At 47.7% G+C, this 26,365-nt stretch overlaps 2 protein-coding genes across 4 annotated transcripts; both read left to right on the top strand.

Moving 5' to 3' along the window:
- The first annotated feature begins 291 nt into the window (after positions 1-291).
- CDA (cytidine deaminase) lies at positions 292-12,623 on the top strand. 3 transcript variants are annotated; one of them, XM_060259326.1, is made up of 6 exons: positions 292-358; positions 1,143-1,450; positions 3,580-3,691; positions 5,072-5,129; positions 8,741-8,859; positions 10,515-12,623. In XM_060259326.1, exons 2-5 carry the CDS (start codon positions 1,273-1,275, stop codon positions 8,852-8,854), a joined length of 462 nt encoding a protein of 153 aa, XP_060115309.1. In that variant the 5' UTR covers positions 292-358; positions 1,143-1,272; the 3' UTR covers positions 8,855-8,859; positions 10,515-12,623. The 3 variants fall into 3 exon arrangements, with proteins under 3 accessions (XP_060115309.1, XP_060115311.1, XP_060115310.1); XM_060259328.1 differs by lacking the exon at positions 292-358 and adding an exon at positions 718-832 and having other exon boundaries at positions 10,690-12,623; XM_060259327.1 differs by lacking the exon at positions 292-358 and adding an exon at positions 718-832.
- Positions 12,624-12,814: 191 nt separating this feature from the next.
- Positions 12,815-25,974, top strand: PINK1 (PTEN induced kinase 1). Its single transcript, XM_060259332.1, has 8 exons — positions 12,815-13,200; positions 16,809-17,099; positions 18,297-18,400; positions 20,980-21,162; positions 21,975-22,138; positions 24,640-24,767; positions 25,266-25,502; positions 25,637-25,974. Exons 1-8 carry the CDS (start codon positions 12,871-12,873, stop codon positions 25,898-25,900), a joined length of 1,701 nt encoding a protein of 566 aa, XP_060115315.1. The 5' UTR covers positions 12,815-12,870; the 3' UTR covers positions 25,901-25,974.
- Positions 25,975-26,365: the final 391 nt, after the last annotated feature.

The raw sequence follows: 26,365 nt of genomic DNA, 5'->3' as shown, positions 1-26,365 counted from the left end.
AGATATTTGTAGGCCCTCAACTATAGCAGGTCAGTACCCCTGCTTACCATGCATTTAAAGGAGGGGGGGAGAGTCTGTTATTTACCAATTAAAAACACAGACACTGCAAATCTGGTCTGTGCCCCCAGCTTACCATGCATCTAGAATGGGGGGAGTCTTATCAACCAATGAAAAGCACAGACACTGAAGATCTGTTCTTCCCAAGGCCGCTCATGACCAGCATTCTAAACAGACCTTATGCAAGTTCTCAGTCGCCGTTGAACTCAGCTGGGTTTTGGATCTGCAAACTTCATTTTGGCGCTGGGATGAAAGAGAGATGGAGGCCTGGCTGGGCTGTGTTCAACATCTTTGCATCAAGGTGACCAGGAAAGAATCGCCAGAGTAACTTTATGAACAGGGGGGAAAAGCATAACCTCATTTCCCAAGTTAGCATTCCAGCTCTAGTGGCTAATTTTCCCAGCTCGCCCGGATTCTGTTCCCTCGGCAGGGACAAATATTATTGCCCTTGCAAAGCAGAGAAGGACAGGGGCCCGCAAGGGAACTCATGGAGCATGTAAGGACAAGCTGCCCACAGTTCTTGGCAGCCCAAAATGTTGGTGAATTTGTTTCCAGGAAAAGTGATTGTGAGGGGAGGGGACAAAAAAAAAGGCCTTGCAATCTTGTCCATAGATGAGCAGTTTGGACAGCTGAAGATCAAAGATCAGAACACTTTACTTAGGGAAAATTAACTAAAATGTTTACACAGAGAGCACCAGGATGGGGCCTGTCCCACTTGTAGCTACGCTCATACTGTTACGTGGTCTGTGGCTATGTTATGGAGGATCAAAGAACTGTATGATTTAGGAAGGTGTAAGGGTATTCCATCCTCCAATAGGTTCTGCAGATGTGGCCCTAACAGAATTGATCCTATTCTTTTGGATTGCTCTGAAGTTTCAGATTTGAGAGCTGAACCGGTTTTCCCTTTGCTTACGCAAGGATCTTTCTCTAGAAGCTAAGTCTTTCTTGGTTACTGACAGCTGACAATAAGCAAGTAACTTGGCATGTGGCTAAATTTTTGGCAGCTGTAGCTCAGGTAGTAAGCTTTAGGCTTCCCCTTAAAGTATGTGATGGCTTGGTGTTTATTACTTTTGTGGTGAAAACAGTGATTGAGAAGAAGGAGGAGTCGACAGTCACGTATGCTGAAGAACCTGAGGGTGATCCTTTCAGAGCGTGTGCATCTTCCTTCCTGGCTCGGGGCTCAGAGGCCATTTGAGAACATTTCCAGACCTTAGAATGGCTCAAAAGCAACAACATGGTTCCCCTCAGGACACTCATCCTGCTGGAGTTCGACCTGATCAGATTCAGCCCCTTTTAGACGCGTGCAGAGAAGCAAAAAGGTTTGCGCACTGCCCTTACAGCAACTTCCCAGTGGGGGCTGCACTCCTGACTTGGGAAGGCAAGATTTTCTCTGGTAAGTCAAGGTGGACCCTTCCTCACTACTCCAGACCTGGTTCTCAACCACAGGGCTGCCAACTCTGGCTTGGGACATTCCTGGAGGTTTGGGGATGGAGCCTGGGAGGGTGGAGAGTCTGTGGAGGGGAGGGACCTCAGCAGGGAATGTCATGCCATAGAGTTTGCCCTCTAAGGCTGCCATTTTCTCCAGGGGGACTGATCTCTGTAGGCTGAAGATCAGTTGTAATTCCAGGAGATCTCCTGGCACCTCCTGATGGTTTTGAAACAATTATCCCTCAGTGCATAATCAATAACAAAAGTCTGAATAGGGGAGTTCACAGTGTAGATCATATGTCAAAATTTAAAACTCCATATATGTACGTCAATGTCTGACTTTAAGCACATTTTGCCCGCTCCCGTGGGTCAGTTAAAGTGCCAGTGCATTAAGGATTCCGTGCAAAATAGTCCCTTAAATTCTCCGTTGAATCTTTCTTCAGTTTTCAAACTGCATGATTTTCAAGCTTCAGTCTTTCAAAGAGAATTACTTAAGCAGTGGGGTTGGAGATAGCCTCTAACAGCTACGCTTGCATTTCTTCTCCGTGTCTAGTGCTGCGTGGAGTGATCCGTTATGTTCTGATGTGTGAGCTATGCCTCTTGGAAGAAGGTCCTTACAGAAACAGTAACAAATGCGAGCGTTGCTGTTAGAGGCTATCTCCAGTCCCACTGCTTAAGTAATTCTCTTTGAAAGACTGAAGCTTGAAAATCATGTGGTTTGAAAACTGAAGAAAGATTCAGCAGAGAATTTAAGGGACTGTTTTGCACGAAATCCTTGACGCACTGGCACTTTAATTGACCCGCAGGAGCAGTTGAAATGGTCTTAAGTGCTTAAAGTTGTACATTGACATGCATATATACAGGTTTAAATTTTGACATATTATCTACACTGTGAACTCCCGAATTCAGCCTTTTGTAATTTGTATGTTATTGATTATGCACTGAGGGATAATTGCTTCAAAATGTACTTTTTCATACTGTATGACTGATGTTTTGACATACAATTTTTCATTATATTCAAGAGGTTTTTTTTGTTATTTTGTTGTACTTTCTGTGGTACTCTTGGATTGCTATACCACCTGGTGGCTGGCAGCCCTAGGTCAAGGAGGATCTGCAGGTTCTCCCCTTAATGCCCCCCTGTCCCCACATAAACATTCAGCACCAAAAAGTATTGCTTCCTGAGAAAAAGACAACCCTCACACAGGAAAGGTTCCCAGAGGCACTTCCTTCTCTGTGTAAAGAATGGTACTGGCTTGGGAAGGTGTTAGGCTTCGGCCTAGTGAACCGTGGCTGTGAGTGAACCTCACTCTCACAGTGTTTTATACGCACCTTGATGTTTGCTCCTCTTGTTTGGGCCTTTCCCCCTCACTTGTCATGATGAACTCAAAACAAATGAGTTAATTAATAATAAATAATACAGTTGGGGGGGGCTTGAGAGGGTTTGAAGAGGGGAGGAACCTCAGCAGGAGACAGTAGCATCGAGTCCACCCTCCAAAACACCCATTTTCTCCAGGGGTGCTGATCTCTGCCATCTGGGGCAATTTGTAATTCTGGAATGCCTCCTGGCCCCACGTGGAGGTTGGCAGCGCTATAAGATACCCCCTCTCAGAGTTATGGCATTTTCTATTTTAAAAAAAATGATTCAATCCTCTCTACTTTGCTTCTCCCCCATGGCACAGATGGCCACAGCTTCATAAAAACATAAAATACTTTCATCTTGGAGACTCACCAGAATCTGAACGGGAGTTCTTCTGCAGAGCATTATGACTGTACGCTATTGGGGCTTAGCATTAAACCTTCAGAGGGCTGTGCATGTTTATGGGAGTCTGTGGATTCTGATATCCTAGTAAAAGGACTTTGTTTATGCATTGCCCAGTCCTCAGTATGTCCCAGTGAGATTTCAATTGCAGTTAACCTGACAACTTCCCCTTCCTCACAGAAGCCGGCCTACAAACTCCTTGGTTCCATGAGCAATGGGACATTAGTAGCTCAGTCAATCAGTGTGGGAGGCTTCACTGCCAAAAGAGAGAGGGAACCTAAAGTTTTTTTGCTGGGTGAGAATGGACCTGAACATGATCTGTGTGCTCTTTTCAGGTTGCAACGTTGAAAATGCAAGCTATCCCCTGGGTGTATGTGCTGAACGTACGGCCATCCAGAAGGCAGTGTCAGAGGGATATACGAAATTTCGAGCCATGGCTGTTACTAGGTGGGCATGCATCCTGCTTCCTCAATGAATATGTCATCTATAAGCAATCAAGGGAGCTCAAGCCCTTTCTCCTAGTTATTAAAACCCGGAGGAGGGACTAAGTATTATATCACAGCAAGATATAATGCCATGAAATCCATTGTCCAAAGCAGCCGTTTTCTGCAGGGGAACTGACTGTGGTTGCCTGGAGATGAATTATAATCGTGGGAGATCTCTAGGTGCCATCTGGAGGTAGCCAACCCGACTGCGAGAGACAGCAGAGAGTCACCCAGTGAACTTAATGGCAGAATGAAGATTTGAACCCCACTCCCCTTCTGCAAGGGCCATGCCAAACATACTACCCATTATATTACAACAGCTGTCAGGCATAGCCTATAAAACAACAGTATCAAGAAAACAAGCACTGCACCACAACAAAAACCACTGGCAGAGGGGAAAGAGGCAGGAAACACATCCCAGGGTTGCCAACCGCCAGGAGGTCTCCTGGAGTTCAAACTCGATCTCCAGATGATAGAAATCAGTTCCTCAGGAACAAACGGCTGCTTTGGAGGGTGAACGTGGCAATATTATTCCCCACTGAGGTCTGCCCTCCCTAGATCCCACCCTTTCCAGGCTCTACCCCCAAATCTCTGGGAATATCGCCAAACTACAGTTCGCAACCCAGCCTATTTCTACAATGTTTGCTCCTGCCCCTTCCTACCCTCCCCTGTCCTGCTGGGTCTTCCCAAGGTTCTGAACCCCTTTGTTCCACCTCAGCCCCTAAAGTGGGGGTGGGTACTCCCCACAGCCGCTCTGCAAAGCACCCATATGCAGAATTTTATTTATTTATTTCATTTATATTCTGGCTTTCACCGTGGGGACCCACAGCGGCTTACATCATTCTCCTCTCCTGTTTTATCTCAGGGCTTTTTTGTAGCAGGAACTCCTTTGCATATTAGGCCACACCTCCCTGGTGTAGCCAATCCTCCTGGAGCTTACAGGGCTCTTAGTACAGGGCCTACTGTAAGCTCCAGGAGGACTGGCTACGTCAGGGGTGTGTGGCTTAATATGCAAAGGAGTTCCTGCTATATCCTGAGGTATATTAGGTTAAAAGTGAGTGACTCAGCAAGCTTCCATGGCATGACTAGGATTCAAACCTGGATCTCCCAGATTTTGGTCTTAACACTTAACACAGATTTTGGTCTTATACCACACTGGCCAGCTGCCCCCCTCTCCTAGAATAGAAAATGCCTCCATGTTTTTTAGACATATGATAAAAAGCATTTGGGGACACACAGCCGGTTTGTTGCTTTTTCTTTAAATCTTTCTTTACTCTTACATTCCATTAGCATGTTTTGCAGACAGGCTCCTGAACTTTGACTTTGTATTCTGTCCCAACAGCAATATGAAAGAAGCCTACGCCATGCCTTGTGGGGCTTGCAGACAAGTGCTGAGAGAGGTAAATGGTTTTTCTTTTCTTTTCTTTTCTTTTCTTTTCTTTTCTTCTCGTTTCTTTTCAAAACCCAAGGAACAATACTTGTCATTATTCTCTGACTATTCTTGCAAAACTTGTATTGCAAATACTTAAAAGTCCATTATTTAAACAACAAAAGATCATTTTTAGCCAACAGAGTTAGATAAGAATGACAGGAAGTCTGTCTGCATGCTTTTCTCTTAAAAAAACAAAACAAAACAAAAGAAGGTATACCAGTGCAGGGCAGACAAAAAAAATAATATTTCTTCAACAAGAAATGCTATTTCTTCCAGCAATCTATTTACAGTATTTATTGTGATACCATGGGGTGACAGCCACTGGCTTAGAGGGCTTTTAAAGGGGGGGATCAGATAGATTTATCAAGGAAGGTGGACCCATTAGCGGTTATGAAAGCTCAGTGGAATCTCCGTGTTCAAAGGCAATACGCCCTAAATGCCAACTGCTGGGAGACATACAACAGGAGAGCTGTTCTCTTTGTGCCTTCCTTGGGGGTGTCCTCAAAGCACCTGGCTGGCCAGTACTGGAAAAAGGATGCTACGCTAGAGGAACCTTAGGTGTAGGTCTCATCCTGTGGGGAGGTTCTGTGCTGATTCTTCCTCAGTAGATTTTGTTCATCAAAAGAATTCTATCTTTAATAATGGATTGCAAGCTGGAGAAGAATATACAAACTGATAGGTGCATGCAGGTGTGGGGGTGAAAAGAGGACCGCCCACTTCCCACCCCCATTTTGGCTCAGCGTGAGTTTCAGAGAGATTTTTCTGAAAATGAATTTACTTCTGAAGAAGAGGCAATTTGTGGAAGTGCCCTGGAAGTGACATTACTTGGTCCTTGACACCACAGGAAATGACATAATTCCTGTCTCCCGGCTCCACCCCCAAAGTCTCCTGGCTCCACCCTCAAATTTTAGTGGGCCATGAAGGAAAAGTATAAAAATAACTGGGCCACGGGAAAGAAAAGTTTGGTAAACCCTGGCCTAAAGCATCCCTGACAAGTGTTTGTCCAGCCGCTGCTTAAAGACTGCCAGGGAGGGGAGAGCTCACTACCTCCCTCGGTAGCTGATTCCACTGCTGAACAACTCTTATGGTAAAAAAGCTTTTCCTAATATCCAGCCGGTACCTTCCCACCCTTAATTTAAACCCATTATTGTAAGTCTATCCTCTGCTGTCCACAGGAATAGCTCCCTGTCCTCCTCTAAGTGACAGCCCTTCAAATACTTCAAGAGAGTCATCATGTCTCCCTTGGTTTTGAACTGGGAAATACCTAGAGTAGGGGTGTCGAACTCATTTGTTATGAGAGTTGGCCGGATCTTCACCTTGTCAGGCCAGGCCATATGTGTTATAAAATATAATGCCAGGTTGGGGAGATATAAAATTTATAAAGGACACACAAACTCAGCCTAATCCACCTCACTGGTTTGTTGAGCCTCAGCCAACAGAAGGAAGAGAGGCTTGGCTCAGTAGCTCAGCTGTGCAATTGAGAGATACTGGCAAAGCCAGCTCTCCTTCCCCCACTTCCTCCCCAAGGGAGGAGCTTTGCTGTGTAGCTCCTGTGCAATCGAGCAAGCCTGGCAAAGCAAGTTGTGATGCAGAAGGAAGCAACAGAGGAAGAAGGAAGCAGACAACGAGTTGCTTGCGGGCCTGATAAGAGCACTCTGGGAGCCTGCTTTGGCCCTCGGGCCACATGTTTGACACCCCTGACCTAGAGACTTTGATGGTGGAGCCTGGGGAGGGTGGGGTAAGGAGGGGGACCTCAACAGGATATTATGCCATGGAATCCAGCCTCCAAAGGAGCCATTTTCTCCAGGGGGACTGATCTTGGTCATCTGAAGATAAGTTGTAATAGCAGGTCTTCAGGTGCCACCTGGAGGCTGGCAACCAAATAGTGCAGTCCTAAGGAGAGAATCTTAAGCAGATGTCAGTGGGTGGAGAAAGGCAGAATACCAGGATTGCACTACAAGCTTCATCGTTTGTTTGTTTATTTGTTTAAAATGTTTGTATCTGGTGTGTTCAGCAGCATAAAGGCCTCTAATACCAACTACAGTTCATTTAAACTTATAATAAACGAGGCCAAAATATCAATCAAACCCCCCAAAATGACAGCCTTAACAGTAACACAGGGTTCTATTAATTGATATTTGGTTAATTTGCAATCTAAAAGGGAAAAAAATGAAACAGCAATAGGGGCACCCAGCCAGGAAGTAATTTCAAACACTAGAAAATGTGAGGTATAAAAATGCCAAGCATTACAATTCCCGGCTGAAATCTTGCTCACTGTGGTGGAGTGAGCATTGTTTGATTAAAATGGATGCACTTGAAAGGTAATGAGAGTACTGTAACTATCTGATATAATTCCCCTAATGTGAATCTAAAGCAGGGGTGTCAAACATGCAGCCTCAGGGGCCGAACCAGGCCCCCAGGGGGCTCCTATCAGGCCCCCGAGCATCTGGCTGTCATCTGCTTCCTTGTCCCTCTCTCTTGCTTCCTTCTGCATCACAGCTTGCTTTGCCAGGCTTGCTCAATCGCACAGGAGCTACAGAGCAAGGCCTCTACTTTCTCCATTGGCTGAGGCTGCTGTCTTAGGGAGGAAAGGGGGGGAGGAATAGCTTACTTTTCCAGACTCTCTCACCCTCCCCCCCGGTGGCGCCTCCTCTTCCCCGCATTTTCACCATTTTAAGGCTGGGGAAGGGAAGGAGGCAAGGGCAGCGTCACTTGCTGCTGCTGTGGCGGTTTCCTGCCCATCAGCTGATTGGTGGGGGGGGGGTTGGCCTGGGAGGCACTTCATGGCCCCTTCCCTTGCCTTAAAATGGTGAAAATGGGGGAGGTGGCGAGGCTGTGTGGGGGGTGGCAGCAAAGGAGGGAGGAGAAAATGTCACGGGGGTGGGGAGGAAAACAGGAGGAGAAGGCGAGACTGGGAGGGGGGGCTGCGCGGGGGGCAAAGGAGGAAATGCCACAGGGGGTGGGGGGCTGAATTGGGTGCCCCCACCCTTCCTGACCTTGGGCCGTGGTTGGTAGGCCGGCCCTGGGGCCAGTCCCTGGGGCTAAAAAGGTTGGGGACCACTGCTCTAGGGCAACTGATCTCTGTAGTTTGGAGAACAGTTGTCATTTCTGGGGGATCTTCAGAACCATCTAGAAGTTGGCAACTCTATGCTGCCGCCCTGTAAATAAATAATTTTTTAAAAAAATCTTCACAGGGCAGCAACTTTCCCTTATGTTACTAAGTTGCTGGCTTTTTTACAGAGCCAGTTTGGTGTAGTGGTTAAGCGCACAGACTCTTACCTGGGAGAACCGGGTTTGGTTCCCCACTCCTCCACCCGCAGCTGCTGGAATGGCCTTGCATCTGCCATAGCTCTTGCAGAGCTGTCCTTGAAAAGGCAGCTTCTGGGAGAGCTCTCTCAGCCCCACCTACCTCACAGGGTGTCTTTTTTTTGGGGGGGGGAGGGGAGGTAAAGGAGATTGTAAGCCACTCTGAGACTCTAAGATTCAGATTGTAGGGTGGGGTATAAATCCAATATCTTTATCATCTTCTACTGAAAATGCAGATTTTAAAACACTTTTTCTCATGTGATTCTCTTCTAGTTTGGCAAACAGTGGGACCTCTATTGTACCAAGGCAGATGGGACGTATATAGTGAAGACTTTAGAAGAACTTCTACCTCACTCTTTCGGACCAGAAGACCTGAAAAGGACCTGAGGAAGGTGAGAGAGAAGGCCTCGTTTAGCGGCTCCAAGATTTATCTCCAGCCCAGTATTTCAAAATCATTCTGTAATCACTGAGCCAAGTTGAGTAACAGATCCCTCCCTCAATTGCTTTTCTATGTGGAGGGGAGCAAGCAAGGGTGGTGTTCCCCTTCCCTGCTCACCATCTAACCTCAGTACAAGGCATACAAATAGGGTATGGCAAAAAGGGTTGTCAAGTCACAGCTGACTTATGGCAACCAGTAGGATTTTCAAGGAAAGAGATGTTCAGAGGTGGTTTGCCTGCCTCTGCATAGCAACCCTGGTATTCCATGGAGGTCTTCCATCCAAATACTAGCCAGGGCAGAGCTTGCTTCACTTCCAGGATCTGACGAGACTGAGACCAGTTCCCCACTAGGCTTGTTCCAGCGTCAGAGCTCTTTCCCCCGACGCTTCCGTCAGATTTCGCACAAGCTGCCATGGGGCTGCGACTTGCCTCGCCTCTTTCCCGCGGCAAGCAGAAACCAGTTTTCAGATAGGGCTGCCAAGCTCCTGGGCGGGGCGGGGGTTCTCCCACTTTGGGAGTCCCCAACCCGCTGGCCCACAGTCAGCCAGCAGGGGGATCCCCCACTTGATGTCATCGGCATGATGTCACCTGGAAGTGACATCATCATGCTGCCAACGTCATGCACCGGTTGCTCTGGGCATTTCCAGGAAAACTCTGGTTTTCCCGGACACTCTAGCAATTTGGGAAGAAAACTCTACCATAGATGTCACTGGCGTGATGACATCACTTCCAGGTGACATCATTGCACCATGTAAACTAGTCCCCCGCTGGAGGTTGCGGGGGACTTGGCAACCCTATTTTCAGAGGATCTTGCTGCAGGAAAGAGGCAGGGCGAGTCACAGCCCTGCAGCAGCTTGTGCAAAATCAGATAGAAGTGTTTGGGGGGGGGGGGAGGAAGAGCTCCAACGCCAGAACAAGCCTAGTGGGGAATCGGTCTGTGATACTTACAAGGTATACTCATGCATATAATACAATATACTCATGTGCAATCCAACCTTTGCCTCCCTGATCACACAAGCAGTTTCTGAGATAAAATCTGGAATAGTCTGTGTGATCTACCGATCCCTCTTTTGGGCAAGGAATGTGGTTTCTCCTTCTCCCATTTTATTCTCACATCCCTGAAAGATAGGGTCAGGACTTTTTTTTTTTTAGCAGGAGTGCAGTTCCTGTTGGCTTGGCATCAAGGGGTGTGGCCTAATATACAAATAAGTTCCTGCAGTGTGAAACAATGGTGACACCAGGGGTGTGGCCTAACATGCAAATGAGTTCCTGCTAGGTTTTTTCCTACTAAAAAAGCCCTGGGTAGGTTGGTGATGGAAAAGTGTCCTCAAGTTACAGCCAACTTACAGCTACCCAGTAGCGTTGTCAAGGCAAGAGATGGACAGAGGTGAGCTTCACAGCTAAGAGGAGTTTGAAACTCAGGTATCCCCAGCCCTAACTGAACACTCAACCTGCTGCGTCGCACTGGCTGTTCACTGTGTGTGCCCTGTTTAAACAGTGCATTTTCAGAGCACTGGGGGCAGAACAGGCATGCTAGCTGGGTAGGAAAGGCAGTTGCGTTCTCGAAATCTGGCGTCTCTAACTCAGGCTGTGTTTCTGTTTCTTGCAGAAGAAAGGAGTGCAACATTTATTCATCCCAAGTGCAACATTCTCATGGCGATCACACTGCGTGACTCAAAGAAATGCCATCCAGGACTATACAACAAGCTAATTTCTGGATAATTAAAGATTACTAGTTACCAGCTTGCTATTAATGGCGTCTTAATTCTATTGTTCTGTTCCAGGCAAAAGGAAATACAAATGACTGGTTCTTTCTCCTAATACGTGGCGAATGAAGGTAACATTTGTACCAGAGAAATTCATCCAGGGACAAATGCAGCCATTTGGACCAAAGATTTCTGCAAGTCATGCAAAGGCAGTTGGGAGAACATTTGCTACCCTAAATCTCTTCTTCGTTGAATCAAGTCAGCCAGGAGGACATGAATCTGCATTCCTGGATTGACTGTTATGCGAATGAAGAGGCTGCGCAACTGTTAATTATATTGTATTTTATCTGATCCTGCCCTAATTCAAAAATGAGTTCCTGTCTCTCTTCCTTTTTTTTTTTTTTTTTGATCTAAGAAATAACATTTTGATTTTGCTTCTCCCTTGCACAAAACAAACCCAAGATTCATCCATACCGTTTTCTGTTTTGGCTGCATTGGATTTTTTTCTGCAAATTGTACATGTTGTCCAATTTGTGCATCCATACGCTACCCCTATACATTTATTATCTGTATAAATGTCATACATGGTGTAGTACACATATACAAATACAACACTCAGGCTTGGACTTTAGGGAGTCTGCAGTTGGAAGGAATTCCAGGGCAGGGAGGCAGCCTCAGGCTGCGCATCTTAATGGTCCTTTTTTTCTGAACTTGATACACAAGTGGTATCATTAAGAAGGCCTCCTTCAGTGGCCTATTCCCCCGCCCCCTGCTGTTGAGAAATTCCATCTGGTTGAAAAGCTTATTGCTTTTGGAAGTGGGTGAGATGTAATTATTGAGGGACATTTGTATTTTAAAATTATTTATGCCTTGTGGTTTCTAAGCTGCCTTAACTGCACGCTGAATATCATGTTAATATAGCAGTAAGTAATCTTTCATTAAGAGCCCCGTGGCGCAGTGTGGTAAAGCTGCAGTACTGCAGTTGGAGCCCTCTGCTCACGACCTGAGTTTGATCTCAGTGGAAGCTGGATCAGGTAGCTTGCTCCAGGTTGACTCAGCCTTCCATGCTTCCGAGGTCGGTAAAATTAGTGTAGATGACAGGGGAGGGCAATGGCAAACCACCCTGTAAAAAGTCTGCCGTGAAAACGTTGTGAAAGCAACGTCACCCCAGAGTCGAAAACGACTGGTGCTTGCACAGGGGACTACCTTTGCCTTTTAAATATTTCATTATATGTATTTTTACATACAATCTGATAAATATATAAACCCGACATGCACAAAGAGAGAAACTGCACAATTTCTCAAGTCTAAAAATCGTAGGATTCTTGAATCGCCTTCCCCCCAATCTTTCAATTGGCTCAGTCCTGTCAATTTTAGCTATTTTCTACAATCAGGGCAATCGCATCATTACTGACTTGTGAGGAACTATAGAGGATCTGTGCAATTTTTGTTTGCTTATGATATCTTGCGGTTCCTAAACTGCATTTAGAGCAGAGGTGGCCAATTTGCAGCTCCAGAGCCACATGTGGCTCTTTCACACATAGCCCAGTCGGCTGGCTTGGAGAATGCATGTAAAGTTAAAGCTGCTTTCTTTCCCTCCTCCATCCCCCATCTATCTTCTTTTTTTTTTTAAGGTTAAATAAAATTTTATTACCAATGTAAACAGCTTACAAAAAATGATATAATAGGAAATTCATACAATCCACACATATGCAATAATACATGCCAAAATTCAATTTAAACAAATTATGCCAAAGATAGTCAACAAAAGTTAGTTTGTTTGTTTAGTATTGTTAACTGGGCTGGGCTGCTGTAACAATACTAAACAAACACAGACCCCAATTTGTGATTCTTTTAATCTGCTAAAACATTCCCATGACTCTACATACCAACTCACTGCCCACTTTCTCTGTATTTAAAGATGGCTTGCCTTTCCATTTTCTCTGATGAAGTCTGCTTAAGAGCATACGAAAGCTTACATTCTGAATAAAACTTAGTTGGTCTTAAGGGTACCACTTGTCTACTGCTTTGTTCTATTGCTTCCGACCAACACGGCTGCCCACTTGGATCTAGGAACAACACTGGTCACTCTGCACATGGTCAAGGGCGCTCAAAAGCCCGCCCGTGACCGCCACCTGCTCCCCGGCCAACCTCCGCCCCGCCCGGCTCTCCCGCGGCATTCGGCGGTGGCGTCACGAAAGCCGCGGCTGACAGTCAGAGGCAGCGGCCGGGCCAGGCCCGGTGGGCGGCTGATCCGCGATGGCGCTGCGGCAAGCGCTGGCCAAAGGGCTGCGGCTGGGCCGGGGGCTGCTGTCGCGCTGTTTCGGCTGGGGGCCTCCCGTTCCTGGGCCGCCACCGGCCGTTCTCCTCCGCCAGCGAGCGCCGCCGCCGACCCGCGTGGGCTTTCTACGTTTGGCCGCGGACCGGCTAGGCCTCAGGCGGGCGCCGTTTCGCCAAGCAGCCGCCCGGCTCTCGGCCGGCCCCTACCACTGCCGCCGCCTCGGCTTGGCCTTCAGCCTCGGACTGGCGTTGCTGGAGCCGGCGCTGGCGGAGCGGAGGCAGGCGGACGAGGCCTGCAAGGACATCCAGGTGCGGGAGGGAGGGAGGGAAGGCAAGGCCGCATTGCTATGGCGACGGCAGGAGGCTTCTGCTTCCAGTGGATTTATTGGGGTTATTTAGTGGGAACCTTCCTCCTCCTCTTTGGCCCGTGGCGCAGAGTGGTAAAGCAGCAGTACTGCAGCACTGTGGTCGGAACTCTCTGCTCAGGGCCTGAGTTCGATTCCGGCAGAAGCTGGATTCAGGAGGCCGGCCCAAGGCTGTCTCAGCCTTCCATCCTTCCGAGATCGGTAAAATGAGTACCCAGCTTGCTGGGGGGAAAGTGTAGACGACTGGGGAAGGCAATGGCAAACCACCCTGTAAAAAGTCTGCCGTGAAAACGTTGTGAAAGCAACGTCACCCCAGAGTCGGAAACGACTGGTGCCTGCACAGGGGACCTTTCCTTTTCCTTTCCGCCTCCTCTACCCCCCTCCCCAGCAGTAGGGCTAAAAAAGCTCTCCCCCCTCATAATATAAAATGGAGTACCTATGGAGAAAGGGAGGGGAAGAAACATAAAAAGTGCCTCTGGGTGAGGCCATCTAATCTAGCAGCACTCCAGTGTTCAAAATAAATAGATTCATGGGTAAGATCCCGCTTCACACAGTGGCTACTCAAGGGAATCCCATAAGCGTGGTGTGAAGTCAACAACCCTTTATGGGCAGGCAGAGGTAGACTGCCTCCAAGCATGGTGGCTCCATTTAATTCTTTTGGTTAACAGATGTTGATTGTCCACTGGCCGCTGCTCATGTATGGACATTTTTTTATAACACTTGTTACACGCTTGAGAACAAATAATAAAACAGATAAATCATTTAATCTATGTAATATAGATAACAACTGTAGATAGCTGTGCTTCTCTATAAATGTAAGAATAAGGCTGCTAGTTCAGACTATTGGTCTATTTCAGCATCCTGTTCATTTGGTTTTCCCCACAGTGCCCATACCTAGCAAGAGGTGTCTGAAATCCTGGAAGGGGCACACAGAATGTTATTGCCTCCCAGCAGCTGGCCTTCAGAGGCATACTGCCTCCAAACTTGGAGGACCCATTTAGCCATTTGGTAATGGGGGGGGGGGGAAATGGGGTGTTATGAAACAGCTGAGAAAATTAGCTGGAGTGCCCAACTGTCTCACTTCCGCCATACAATGCCTTTGTGGCCTTAGGCATGCAGTCTGTGATATGGGGATGATAACACTGGCATATCTTATAAACCTGTAAGGACTACAGCAAACATTCAGGGGTGGTCAAGCTGGCTTAACATAAGATCCAGATAGAATAAACATCAGATGTTTGAGAGCCACAAGACATGAATGTCAGAGGTTTGAGAGCTGCAAGACAGGAAGGAAGGAAGGAAGATGGGTGAGATAGAGATAGAAAGCAAGCAACTTTAAATGCATTGTTCATGCTGCATGCTGGCTTGGCTTGGAAAAGTGATTTAAAGAGAGAAATGCTTTCTCCAAGCTGGCCAATGGGGTGGTGGGGGCTTTGAGAGCCATGCATTATGTGTGAAAGAGTCAGATGTGGCTCCCATGCCACAGTTTGGCCAACCCTGATGTATATGAAGAGCTTTGAAGGCTGAAAGCCACATATAGCATGGTGTAATGGTTGGCCTGATCTCATTATATCTCAAAAAGCTAAGCAGGGTCAAGCCGTTGTTAGTACTTGGATGGGAGACCACCAAGGATGTCCAAGGTTGCTATGTGGAGGAAGGTAATGGCAAATCAGCTCTGTTAGTCTCTGGCCTTGAAAACCTACAGGGTCACCATAGAACTGGCTGTGATTTGACAGCACTTTCCTTCACCAGTGGTTAGAGAATCAGATTAGGATCTGGGAGACCGTGGTTGAAATCCTGACTCTGCCATGAAACCGTTCCCCTGCCCCTTCCCAGCATAACATGCAGTTAATTTATGGAACTCCCTGCCACAATTTTGGCAGTGGAGGCCAGTTTCTTAAATGGCTTTAGAAAGGACTTTTTCACTCTGCTTTAAGAACTTGCTGCTAGTTGATATGGTTGTGAATACCAGTTTTAAGTTTATTTTGGGAATGAATATAGTGAAGGTCAGACTTACAAACAGCCATGTTCAGGGGCAGCATACATCTTGAGTCCCAGAAGCTGGATCCCTAGGCCCAAGCTCTGCTTCTTTTGGCCTTGGCTACCTAGAACCATGAAGCATTTTACACAACAACACAGTTGACTTACACAAGATGGCAGAGATGGCTACTGATAGAGATGGGTTTTAGAAGGGGATTGGGAAAAATTAATGGAAGGTAGCACACTTGGCTACCTTGGAGAAACGTCGACTGCGGGGTGACATGATAGAGGTTTACAAGATAATGCATGGGATGGAGAAAGTAGAGAAAGAAGTACTTTTCTCCCTTTCTCACAATACAAGAACTCGTGGGCATTCGATGAAATTGCTGAGCAGACAGGTTAAAACGGGTAAAAGGAAGTACTTCTTCACCCAAAGGGTGATTAACATGTGGAATTCACTGCCACAGGAGGTGGTGGCGGCCACAAGTATAGCCACCTTCAAGAGGGGTTTAGATAAAACTATGGAGCACAGGTCCATCAGTGGCTATTAGCCACAGTGTGTGTGTATATATAAATTTTTTTGCCACTGTGTGACACAGAGTGTTGGACTGGATGGGCCGTTGGCCTGATCCAACATGGCTTCTCTTATGTTCTTATGTTCTTATTGTCTGTGATAGCTTGATGGAACCTCCATGGACAGAGACAGTATCACTTGAACGAGAAATAACAGGAGGCTCTTGCTTATAGTTTGGAGAGCCAGTTTGGTGTAGTGGTTAGGTGTGCAGACTCTTACCTGGGAGAACCGGATTTGATTCCCCACTCCTCCACTTGCACCTGCTGGCATGGCCTTGGGTCAGCCATAGCTCTGGCAGAGGTTGTCCTTGAAAGGGCAGCTGCTGTGAGAGCCCTCTCAGCCCCACCCACCTCACAGGGTGTCTGTTGTGTGGGGAGGAAGGTAAAGGAGATTGTAGGCCGCTCTGAGCCTCTGTCCTTGAAAGGGCAGCTGCTGTGAGAGCCCTCTCCAGCCCCACCCACCTCACAGGGTGTCTGTTGTGGGGGAGGAAGGTAAAGGAGATTGTGAGCCGCTCTGAGACTCTTCGGAGTGGAGGGCGGGATATAAATCCAATTTCTTCTTAGAGACCTCTTTGAAGCACCTAACTGGCTGGGATGCTTGAATAGATCACCCCAAGATCTGATCTAGCTGGGCTCTTGCTGTTTATCATGAGACATCTTGCCTATAAGATGTGGCAAAGAAGATCTCAGTGGGACTGACCGCCCTTCCCAGTTTGGGATCAGCCTAGACCATCTGGCACCTAGGCAAGTCTAACTCCTGGCACCTCTCCCCTCCCCCCCCCCCGGCACTGATAACATCACTGAGTCACATGGGAAGGCACCCAATTCTGTGCCCCCAGAAGGCCGACAGCCTAGGCAATCTGCCTAGTGGCAGTGCCCGCCCTGGGATCAGCTTTTTGCCACCAGCAGAATATTTACCCTCCCCCCCCATCAAAAAAATACTGTCAGGATAATTTTGTGATCTGCATTATCTGTAGTTGTGGGTTTTTTCCTCCCCAGACAATATTTATGCGAAGGAAGAAGACTCAGAAAGACCCCCTGGGCTTACTCCGCCGGCAGGGTTTCAAACTGGAAGAATACTCCATTGGACAGCCCATTGGCAAAGGCTGCAGCGCAGCCGTGTATGAAGCAACCATTCCTTCAGCTGCCTGTCATAAAGCAAGCGGTGACCAAAACTCTGAAGATTGCAGTCATCGTGGCGGTTCACATACCAAGGCTGGAGATGCTCGCCAAGCCCGTTACTGGAGAGCCGGCTTCCCACTGGCTATCAAGATGATGTGGAACATTTCGGTGAGGACCTGGTTTGGGGTTTGCTACTTAGGAGGATCTTTCAGTGGAAGATTTACTTTAGAAATCTGTTTTTTAAAAATATTAGAAAGTTGAAAGAAACTGGAATGAAAACACTGTCAAATTATGCATTAGTTAATGCTCATCTAAAACTCAGCCTGTGAAAGCCAGGCCAGTTTTGCTACGGAGGTGTTGTTCATTTGGGGAGAAGAAAATGCAAAGAGCAGCCTGGTGGGGTGGAGCGGTTAAAAGTATTGGATCTGGGAGGCCCAAGATAGAATCCCCACACTGCCACTGCAGTTCATCGGCTGACAGGGCTGGATCTAGGGCGGGGGGCAGAGGGGGGTGCTTGCCCCAGGCACCGATGGGGGGGGGGGGACACCAAATTGGGTATGGAGTCCATTGTATTCTATGGGACCATAAGAAAAGAATGTCTCATAAGGGGGAGTAATTTTTTAAATTTTGTCCCCCTCAAAACACACGTAGATCTGGTCCTGTTGGCTGATCCTGGGCCCCTCATTCTCTCTTAGCCTCACATCATGTGAGACATGTGTTGTTGTGAAGATAAAATGGAGAAGAGGGGAGTGATGTAAGCCAGAGGCCCGCAACTTTGACATTCTGACACAGGATGGTGGGCACAACAACAAAACGGCCGCCATGGGTGGTGAAGTTAATAACAAAATGTCAGGGAGCAAGGTTATGCCTAACTGTCATAGTCACTCTTCCAAATGTAAGGCAGGGGTGTTGTTGAGCGGGATGAAATGCCTTTTAATCTGCACAGCCAATCGGAAGCACTACTGGGCAATAGCCCCACCTAGTCCTGCCCTTTTCTACTAAACTGGACAGGCTCCAGGAAAGTTGTAGGTGGGCACCATAGTACTCACAGGCGCTAAGTTGGGGACTCCTGATAGAAGCTGTTTTGGGTCCCTGTTGAGGAGGAAGGTGGGCTTTCAGTTTTCGGGTGGTATTTGTATATTTTACTGTATATTTTATCCCATTTCAGGGCTCCCCCCCAAATCCCTCCCAAAGCTGCTTACGGCTATTAAAAATCTACGGCCATTAAAAATCAGTGCAAGCATCAATCTAAATAAAGAAGCTTGGGGGAGGGGCTTCGGAGCAAGGGCTCAGCCCAGGCTTGGTGAAATTAGCTGAGGAAATTTGAACCTAAAGAAAGGAGATTCTTCTCTTCTGCTTGCCTAGGCTGGTTCCTCAAGTGAAGCCATCCTCCGCACCATGTCGCAGGAGCTGGTTCCAGCACGCGGCTCTGCTTTATCTGGAGAATTTGGAGTCGTTGCTTGCCCCAGGTAGGGTTTATCGAACAGAAGTAAGCTTATACCCCAGATCGCTTAAGTTCCACATTGGGGAGAAGAAAACCATACAGAGAAAATGTCCTCAGTGAACTAGTTCTTTCAAAAAGATTCCTATGAATCCCAGAGGGGGATTTGCAAGAAGTCGGGAAAAGGTGATGGGCTGGGGGGTGGGGGGAGGGGACTTGGCTTCTGCAGCTGACCCTTCTTGATGCAGCAGAACAAAGTAGGAGTCCAGTAGCACCTTTAAGACCAACAAAGTTTTATTCAGAATGTCAGCCTTCTTATGCATGCATACTTCTTCAGACTGCATACGAAAGCTGACATTCTGAATAAAACTTTGTTGGTCTTAAAGGTGCTACTGGACTCCTACTTTGTTCTGTTGCTTCAGACCAACACAGCTGCCCACCTGGATCTGTCTTCTTGATGCAGTTACAGTTCTGTCCCTCCCACTCCAGTGCCAAAGGGGAGGGGAGGAAGGCTTTGCATCTCCTCCCCATCTCTGTTCTGGAGTAAATGACTTAACAGTTTGTTGTCCTTTGGGCAAGAGCTGTCCTAACTCAGGACGGGCATCAGGGGTGGCACAGCCTCCCAAGGAATAGCTCTGTGCTGGTTTATGAGTTGTTGTCTCCGCCTTCATTCTTTTGGTGAGTCGCATGTCAGTTATCAAAATGTGATGAGCTCGAAATCTCAGGCCCCAAAATCTCGTTGCTTTCCAAAGTGCTCCTGGGCTCTCCTGCTGTTCCACTTCAGACCAGCTTGACTCCCTCTGAAACCGGCTGGAAAAATATTACTTTATAAATCTGAGAAGCTGGTTTTGCTGACAGGATGGGATGAGGAAGGGGCTCCTGATTCTCCCCCCACCACTCAGCCTTTTTCTTGAGGCTAAAGAACCCTCAGTGGAGAAGTTATTCACATAACTTCAAGAGCTGCAGCTACAAAGTTATGCAAATACGTTTCTACTGGGGGTTCTTTAGGCTCAGAAAAAGGCGGGGTGGAGTGGGGGGAGAAGCGGCAGCCCCCTCTTCTTCCTATGCCGCAGCAGAATCAAAGCGACATCCTTGGAGCTGACCTGACTCTCATCTAAGCTGTGAACCGAGAAGGAACTTGCAAACAAATGTATCATGTAGATTAGGTCTTAGAGAGGAAACTGCAGCATGCATCTCCGATGTTTGTCAATGGGGAAGTGCCTGGAGGCAACTGAGTAAGAAGCTCGTTAGGAGAACCCTGTTCCACTGCCTCCTGCAGGTCTCTCTCCCTATTGCACCACAGACTCTTGCACTGGAGAGGCTGACCTGGGTGATCTGGCATTTCCCCGGAAGGAAGAGCGCTGGAGGAAACGGAGCAGCCTGATAGATAGATTTATGCTCCTTTTAGGGATGGAAGATTCAGGTGGGTAGCTGCGTTGGTCTGAAGCGACAGAACAAAGTTTGAGTCTAGCGGCACCTTTAAGACCAACAAAGTTTAATTTCTGGGTATATCTTTGGAGGGTGGACTTTATGGCATTATACCCTGCTGAAATCCCTGCCCTCCCCAGGCTCCGCCCTCAAAATCTCACAAGTATTTCCTAACCCTAACATTCTCTCTCCCGAAAGCTTATACCCAGAATTCTGAAGTTCATGTCTTGTGGCTCTCAAACATCTGACATCTATTCTATGTGACTCTCATGTTAAGCAAGTCCGGCCACCCCTGTTCTACATGAAATTCTATGAACAGGGTCCCCTATGACAGGGCCTCGATAGAAACATCAGGCTGCCTTCCATTTGCTCTTTGTAAATCTTGGCCGACTGCCTAACGTTGCATTATTAAATCGCACCTCGAAGCATCTATTTAAATCGCCAATAAAAATAGCAATTTAAAATTTTTAAAAGGTTTCCGTATTTAACAATAGGATTCTGCTTCAGAACATGAGTTCATTCTAACAAGCTTGCCAGGACAATTAAAATATACAGGCTTGCTGCTAAACTAATCCTTTTCCGCTTCCTAGGAGCGTGACCCAAAACCTCTGGCTCATGTGCAGCTCATGTACCTTTTGTACTGTGCCGTGAAATGAATGGATTTGTGTTCATGCTCAGGAATATTAAGCCAGATGACTTATTTAAAGACCACGATGCAGCTAAGAATTCGATGTGCTGTCTTGTGGGCCAAATGCCCAGAATTTCACAAAACCAAAGGTGGTTACGGATGAAAAATGGTGTTTCTCTCTGAGATTACAAGTAGTTTATTTACACCAAAGGTGTAATAAATATTCATTTTCAGAATCAGCCAGAGTAATGAATGCACACAGTTAACTGCGTTTGTTTTCCCTGCAGTTTTAGGTAGATGATTGACATCAGGAAAATGGGGAGGGGGATGATCGCCTCCTCCTCTTCCTCCTGCTGCCTATCTTTCAAAGTAGCATCATCTCATCTAGCCCGGCCATCTAAATCCCTGCCTCTGTTTCTCTTCTCCAGCTGGAGAAACTAGAAGCCTATCCACAGGGGGGTTTAAGAGAACATGCATAATAAAGACTGTCAAAGCATATTGCAGTTTGAACAAAATACTGTCACAATGATAAATGAGTTGTCTTGAAACAGGAAACCCAGCTTCGGGAAGAAGCAGCTGAAACCTCACCCAAACATCGTCCAGGTGCTCCGAGCGTTCACATCTCATGTCCCTCTGCTCCCTGGTGCAACAGTAGACTACCCAGATGTTCTGCCTGCCACTCTGAATCCCTCTGGGATTGGACACAGCCGCACGCTCTTCCTGGTGATGAAAAAGTAAGTCAACAAGAGAGCAGGGTTCAGCATGGCTGTGATCGTGCCCAGCTTCTAGCCTTCATATATGTGAAGAACAGTTTGGTCTCTGCTTCTAAGGACAGCAGGCTGCTGGTGGAGTTCTATTTCTCCCCTGCCTTCAGTCTCATAAATACATGCACATAAATACCACATTCAACACATTCTACCGTTCCCACAATCCTATTCTTCCTGCAGTCTGGGTGTTCTCCACAAGCACATTGCATATTTATCTTTTCCAACATTTATTCTGCAACTCATTTTTCCAAAAAAAACCACCCCACTTAACACAAAACTTTTCTGAGGAAGGAGGGAGGGAGGTGGTGTTGGGCATGACCTGGGAGCTAGCCAGTATGGGCTGTGTATAGCTGTATTGCAGGGGAGGCAATGTTGATTTGTGAAAACAAGGTCCACCCAATTAACACTGTGCGAATCCTGCAGAAACCAAGAGAACAGGGCTGCTTTCACATCAAGGATCTCCCACATTTTGGCCACCCAAGTGGCATGGTTATTTTCCCCACGTTTCCACATGACACTGTCTGCTGTTTGTGCACAGACAATTAACAGCCCATTCTTTCCCCACACACATGTTTTGTTTTAAACCTGTTAAAAAAAAAACCCACCTTATTTCTTGGGCAGTTCAGTATCCGCACAAGCAATTTCTTATGTCTGATGGGGAAACAGCGTGATGTCAGTAAAGATAGAGACTGACATCTTCCAGTTCAGCCACTCTAGGGTTTTCATTCTGAACTCAGATGCTCATTGCAATGAGCTTCCTTCCTGCTCTTCCTGTCCAGCTATCCATGCACTCTGCGCCAGTATCTCCATGAGAGGACTCCCGATGCTCGCTTGGGCACCATGATGATCCTGCAGTTACTGGAAGGGGTGGACCACCTCGTTCGACAAGGAGTGGCTCACAGGGATTTAAAGTCAGACAACATCCTAGTCGAATTTGACCCTGGTACGTCCCAGATTCTTGTGCCCTGAAATGATTCCCCTCATTCTCTCCTTCCCCCCACAGTCTGGGCCTCTCCCTCCCTGTAGACAGATGTGCCACAAAGCTTCCTGCAAAGTTGTCCTTTAAACCCTTTGCCGCAGGGCTTTTGGCCATTTCCCCATAGTCCTCTTGCAAATGCTACTCATCTCTTTTGTTCCCCTGCATCTCTTGTCCATCCGCGTTGTTTGTTTCACATTGGAAGCTCCTTGAGGCAGGATCTGGTCTGCTGTTCCCTGTGTAACCCGGAAGGGGACCCTGTGCACTGATGGGGTCATAGAATGTTGGAAAACAAAGAAAGCCCAAGGCCCTGACAAGTACACCTGCAAATATGCAAGATCCTTCTGAGCAGGGGTCATTTGGTAGAAAAATAGGTGGTGGAGCTCATCCAGAGATTGTTATGCAGCTGCACCTACTATTCAATGGACTAGGTAGGTGGGGAGGAAGAGGGGGAACCCTCTTGGGAGTTCCTGCTGTATTCAAGGCCTGCCTCTGAGCAATACTAGCTGGAGTGAGGTCTGAGAGGAAGTAGGGAGAGCACGTGCTTGGCTGAGTCAGTTTCTGCAAAAATGCGTTTGGAAACCCAAGCAAAGGAGCCATGCTACCTCCAAAGGTCCCATTTTTGGGTCGCCATTTTAGGCTGCCCTGAAAGTTGGCAGGGGCGAGCCAGGTATTGAAGTCTATAGATTTGGAGCGTACACATGCAGGGTTGCAAATCAGGGAAGGTTGCAGGTAGCTGCGTTGATCCAAAGGAACATCCAAGCGCAAAAGCCACAGAATACTTTTTATGATGACCAGTGAACGATATAACAAAATAGCATGCAGGCTTCCGAGTTCTCCAGGACTCTTAGTCAGGTTGGATGCTGACTATAATATAGTGGGTTCAATGCAATGAAGAGGCAAGGTGGTAGCGATCATAGCTCTTTATTTCAGTACAGCATAGTATAGGGCTGCACTACAAGACTGGAGAGCTGGGCCAACGGGGCCAACTTATAAACGCTTCAAAGTTCCCATGCTAGCATGCCATTGGATCATTCAAACCAGCCAGGCGCTCCTGATTGGAGCAGGGCAACAGGTATTTGGATCCTGCTGTCCATTGTTCCTGAGTCTCCAAGCTCAGTCCTTACGGCTCCAGTGAGCCAGGTAGGAACACACAAAATAGTCTTCACTTTGGTCTGCATACACAACACTGACAAAAAAAAGAGAGAGTGGGAGAGAAAGACATCTCAAGCCCTGGATTAGCTGGGGAGGGAACAGATCCAGACTGCGTTGGGGAGTTTTGTGAAAACGCCTTGGGTGAGCTGCGGAGCTTTGGGATGGCATGCATTTTAGGAATAAAAAGACTGGATCAGTGAACTTGGTAGGAAATGTAGGGATCAAGTACAGACAAAACGATAGCAGAGAAGACTCCATTGGCCTGGCCCCTGCAATCTGACCTCTGATTTCATCCCCCAACAGATTTGTGGCTGGATTTTCTTCAGGTCCCTGAGTACTGCTGGGTATGGCTTGCCTTGCTGCACAGTGGCCCCATTTTTAGGAGTCCTGCTGTGCAAATAGGCTAATAACTCAGCCCGTTGTGGTGCTGTGAAGCATTAAGTGATAAATAGCCCAAAGAAATGGTCTGTTAGAGCCAAAAGCACTTTTGGCTGTGCTGTTTCTGGCTGCCCAGCCTCGATAACTGAGGTTTTAATGACTAGAGTGGTCTTTCAGCCTGGTGGAGACTTGAGCGGACAGGCAACAAGGAAGAGCATCTGGGGTAAGTAATTAACAGTCCTGAAAAAGGTGGCCCAAGGTGGCCCAAATTGCCCTGTTTCCTCCCCAGAAATGCTCTTTAGCACGATGACAAACAGCAGCTCGGGAAGGACTCCTCTGCTTCCCCTACTAAGCTCTTCATGTGTTGTCGCATTGCTCCCAAGCATCTCAGTGAGACTTGCACAGGAAACCAGTTGCGGCAGGGTGGGTGGGTGGGTAGAGTTCATTGCAGGGAGCCCCTGGAAGTACAGTTTATCTGCAGACTACAGAGGTCAGTTCCCCTGGAGGAAATGGATGCTTTGGAGGGTGGACTCTAGGGCACTGTATCCCCTGCCCTCTCCAGGCTCCATCCCCAAATCTCCAGGAGTTTCCCAATCGGGAAACCCGGCCCCTCCATCCCCTGCCAGTGGCCAAGGAGGACCTGGCAACCCTGATTATAAAACAGCAACAGCATGGGATCACAGTTCACAGTAGAGGAGGCACAAGCAAACAAGCACTGCGATATGCCGGCTGACACAGTAAAACTTTTATCAAGATGCTTACAAATCTTTTGTCACGTTATAAAGAAGTACAACCTTACAATATTACATCTTTGGAATATTGTAAGGTTGTACTTCTTTATAAGATAACCCTAATTATAAGTCCAGAAGTCCCACTTTTGTGCACCCAGCAGCCCTGCCTGGAAATCGACTCTGTTCTCTTCCTGTTGTCTGCAGCGGGATGCCCCTGGCTGGTGATCACAGATTTTGGCTGTTGCTTGGCTGACGACAAAATTGGGTTGCAACTGCCGTTTACCAGCTGGTACGTGGATCGTGGCGGCAACAGCTGCCTCATGGCACCAGAGGTAAATCCTGACTCTTCAGGGCCATTCTTGAATCTTCTTCAGGGCCATTTCTGCACACTCATAGCCCATGCAGGCTTCTAGAAATGAAATGGGGCTTGACTGCAGTTGAAAGATACAGGCTGAAGCTAGTAAGTAAACTGGAAGCTTCAGAGATAGCCGGTATGTTTCCTTGGCCATTTGAACCTTTCAGGGCAATGCATGGAGTCACTAGAGACTAAAGCGAAGAGTTGGTTTGAGACGGACGACGAGAGGCAGGGAGGAGGGCTTTTTTCCTTTTTTGCCAGAAGAAAGCTTATGAGAAGCAGCAAGCCCCACCAGTGGATGGGAAAGGGTGCCCCCCCCTGACTTTTAGTCCTGGCTATGCCCCTGACGGGGGCCAGTGCAGTTGGTCTCGCTTTGGGAAGCATGCAGACAGACCTAGGATTACATCGGGAGCTCAGCTTGCAGCACTTGGTTCTGTTTGCACATTTCTCCCCCTTCCCGCTGTTACCTCTACAGGTGCTCACAGCTTCCCCCGGTCCAGGCATCGTGCTCGATTACACCAAAACGGACACCTGGGCAGTTGGAGCGATCGCGTACGAGGTCCTCGGGGCGCGTAACCCGTTCTACGGCAGCAGGGGATCATCCCTCGAAAGCAGGAGCTACCGGGAGGAGGAGCTGCCACCCTTGCCAGAGACCACACCCCTGAAAGTGAAGAATCTTGTCAGGGCACTCCTTCGCCGAGATCCCAAGAAGGTGAGAATGCTTTCCTAAGTGCTCCCAAGTGAGGAACTTGACTCTGGGTCTCCCTGATTGTGGTCCTGCACCCTACCCTCTACCCCCCACCAATTTTTGTTAAATCCATTCTGCTTCCATTTCTTCTCTTTCAGAGACTCACAGCCAGAGTGGCAGCCAACATGCTTCACCTGAGCCTGTGGGGTGAGGGCTTACTCAGCTTCAAGGACCCGCAACTCGACAAGATGATCGTCTGGCTCCTTCACCAATCAGCAGCCACCTTATTGATGGACGGGCTCGGAGACAGAAACCGGGTCGAAACCAAGCTGAAGAAATGCTTCCTGGCGAACCTGGAGTACGAAGATCTCTGGGAGGCAGCGGCTTTGCTTCGCTCCTGGAGAAACGGGGTGGAGGAATGAGCTCTGATCGACTTCCCCTCGAGCCTTTGGTGTAGTTTCCTGTTGTTCCACTATAAAAGCATGTCGCTGGCCAAGGCTGCATTTCTTTCGATAGCCTAGGGGTATATTAGGCGAAAAGCTGCTTCCAAGAGGTGGGGTAGGTTCTCCCACAGAAATTGCCACTACGCCCGCTCTGTTTGGCTGTCAGATACAGTGGGTGATTTATTTTCTATTGCTGCTTTTAAACCAAAACCTCACTGTGTGTGTCCTTTTCAAAGCAAAGCCATAGCTTTGAGTTCCTGTGCAGCGGGGTGAAGATAACAAAGCTCTGCAGATGTGATTTAGTCTAAAGATCCATGTGTGTCCATGAGTGACAACAAAAATCCAAAAATCTCGAAGACATCTGAATGTTATCAAACTGGGCACATTTACAAACCAGTGTTTCCCCCCCAGGGTTTGGTCTGAAGAATCGAATCCCACGTGGAT

Source organism: Heteronotia binoei, chromosome 18 (assembly GCF_032191835.1).
Source record: "Heteronotia binoei isolate CCM8104 ecotype False Entrance Well chromosome 18, APGP_CSIRO_Hbin_v1, whole genome shotgun sequence".
In the NCBI taxonomy this organism is placed as follows: Eukaryota; Metazoa; Chordata; class Lepidosauria; order Squamata; family Gekkonidae; genus Heteronotia; species Heteronotia binoei.
This window is presented reverse-complemented; position numbering and strand designations above follow the sequence as displayed.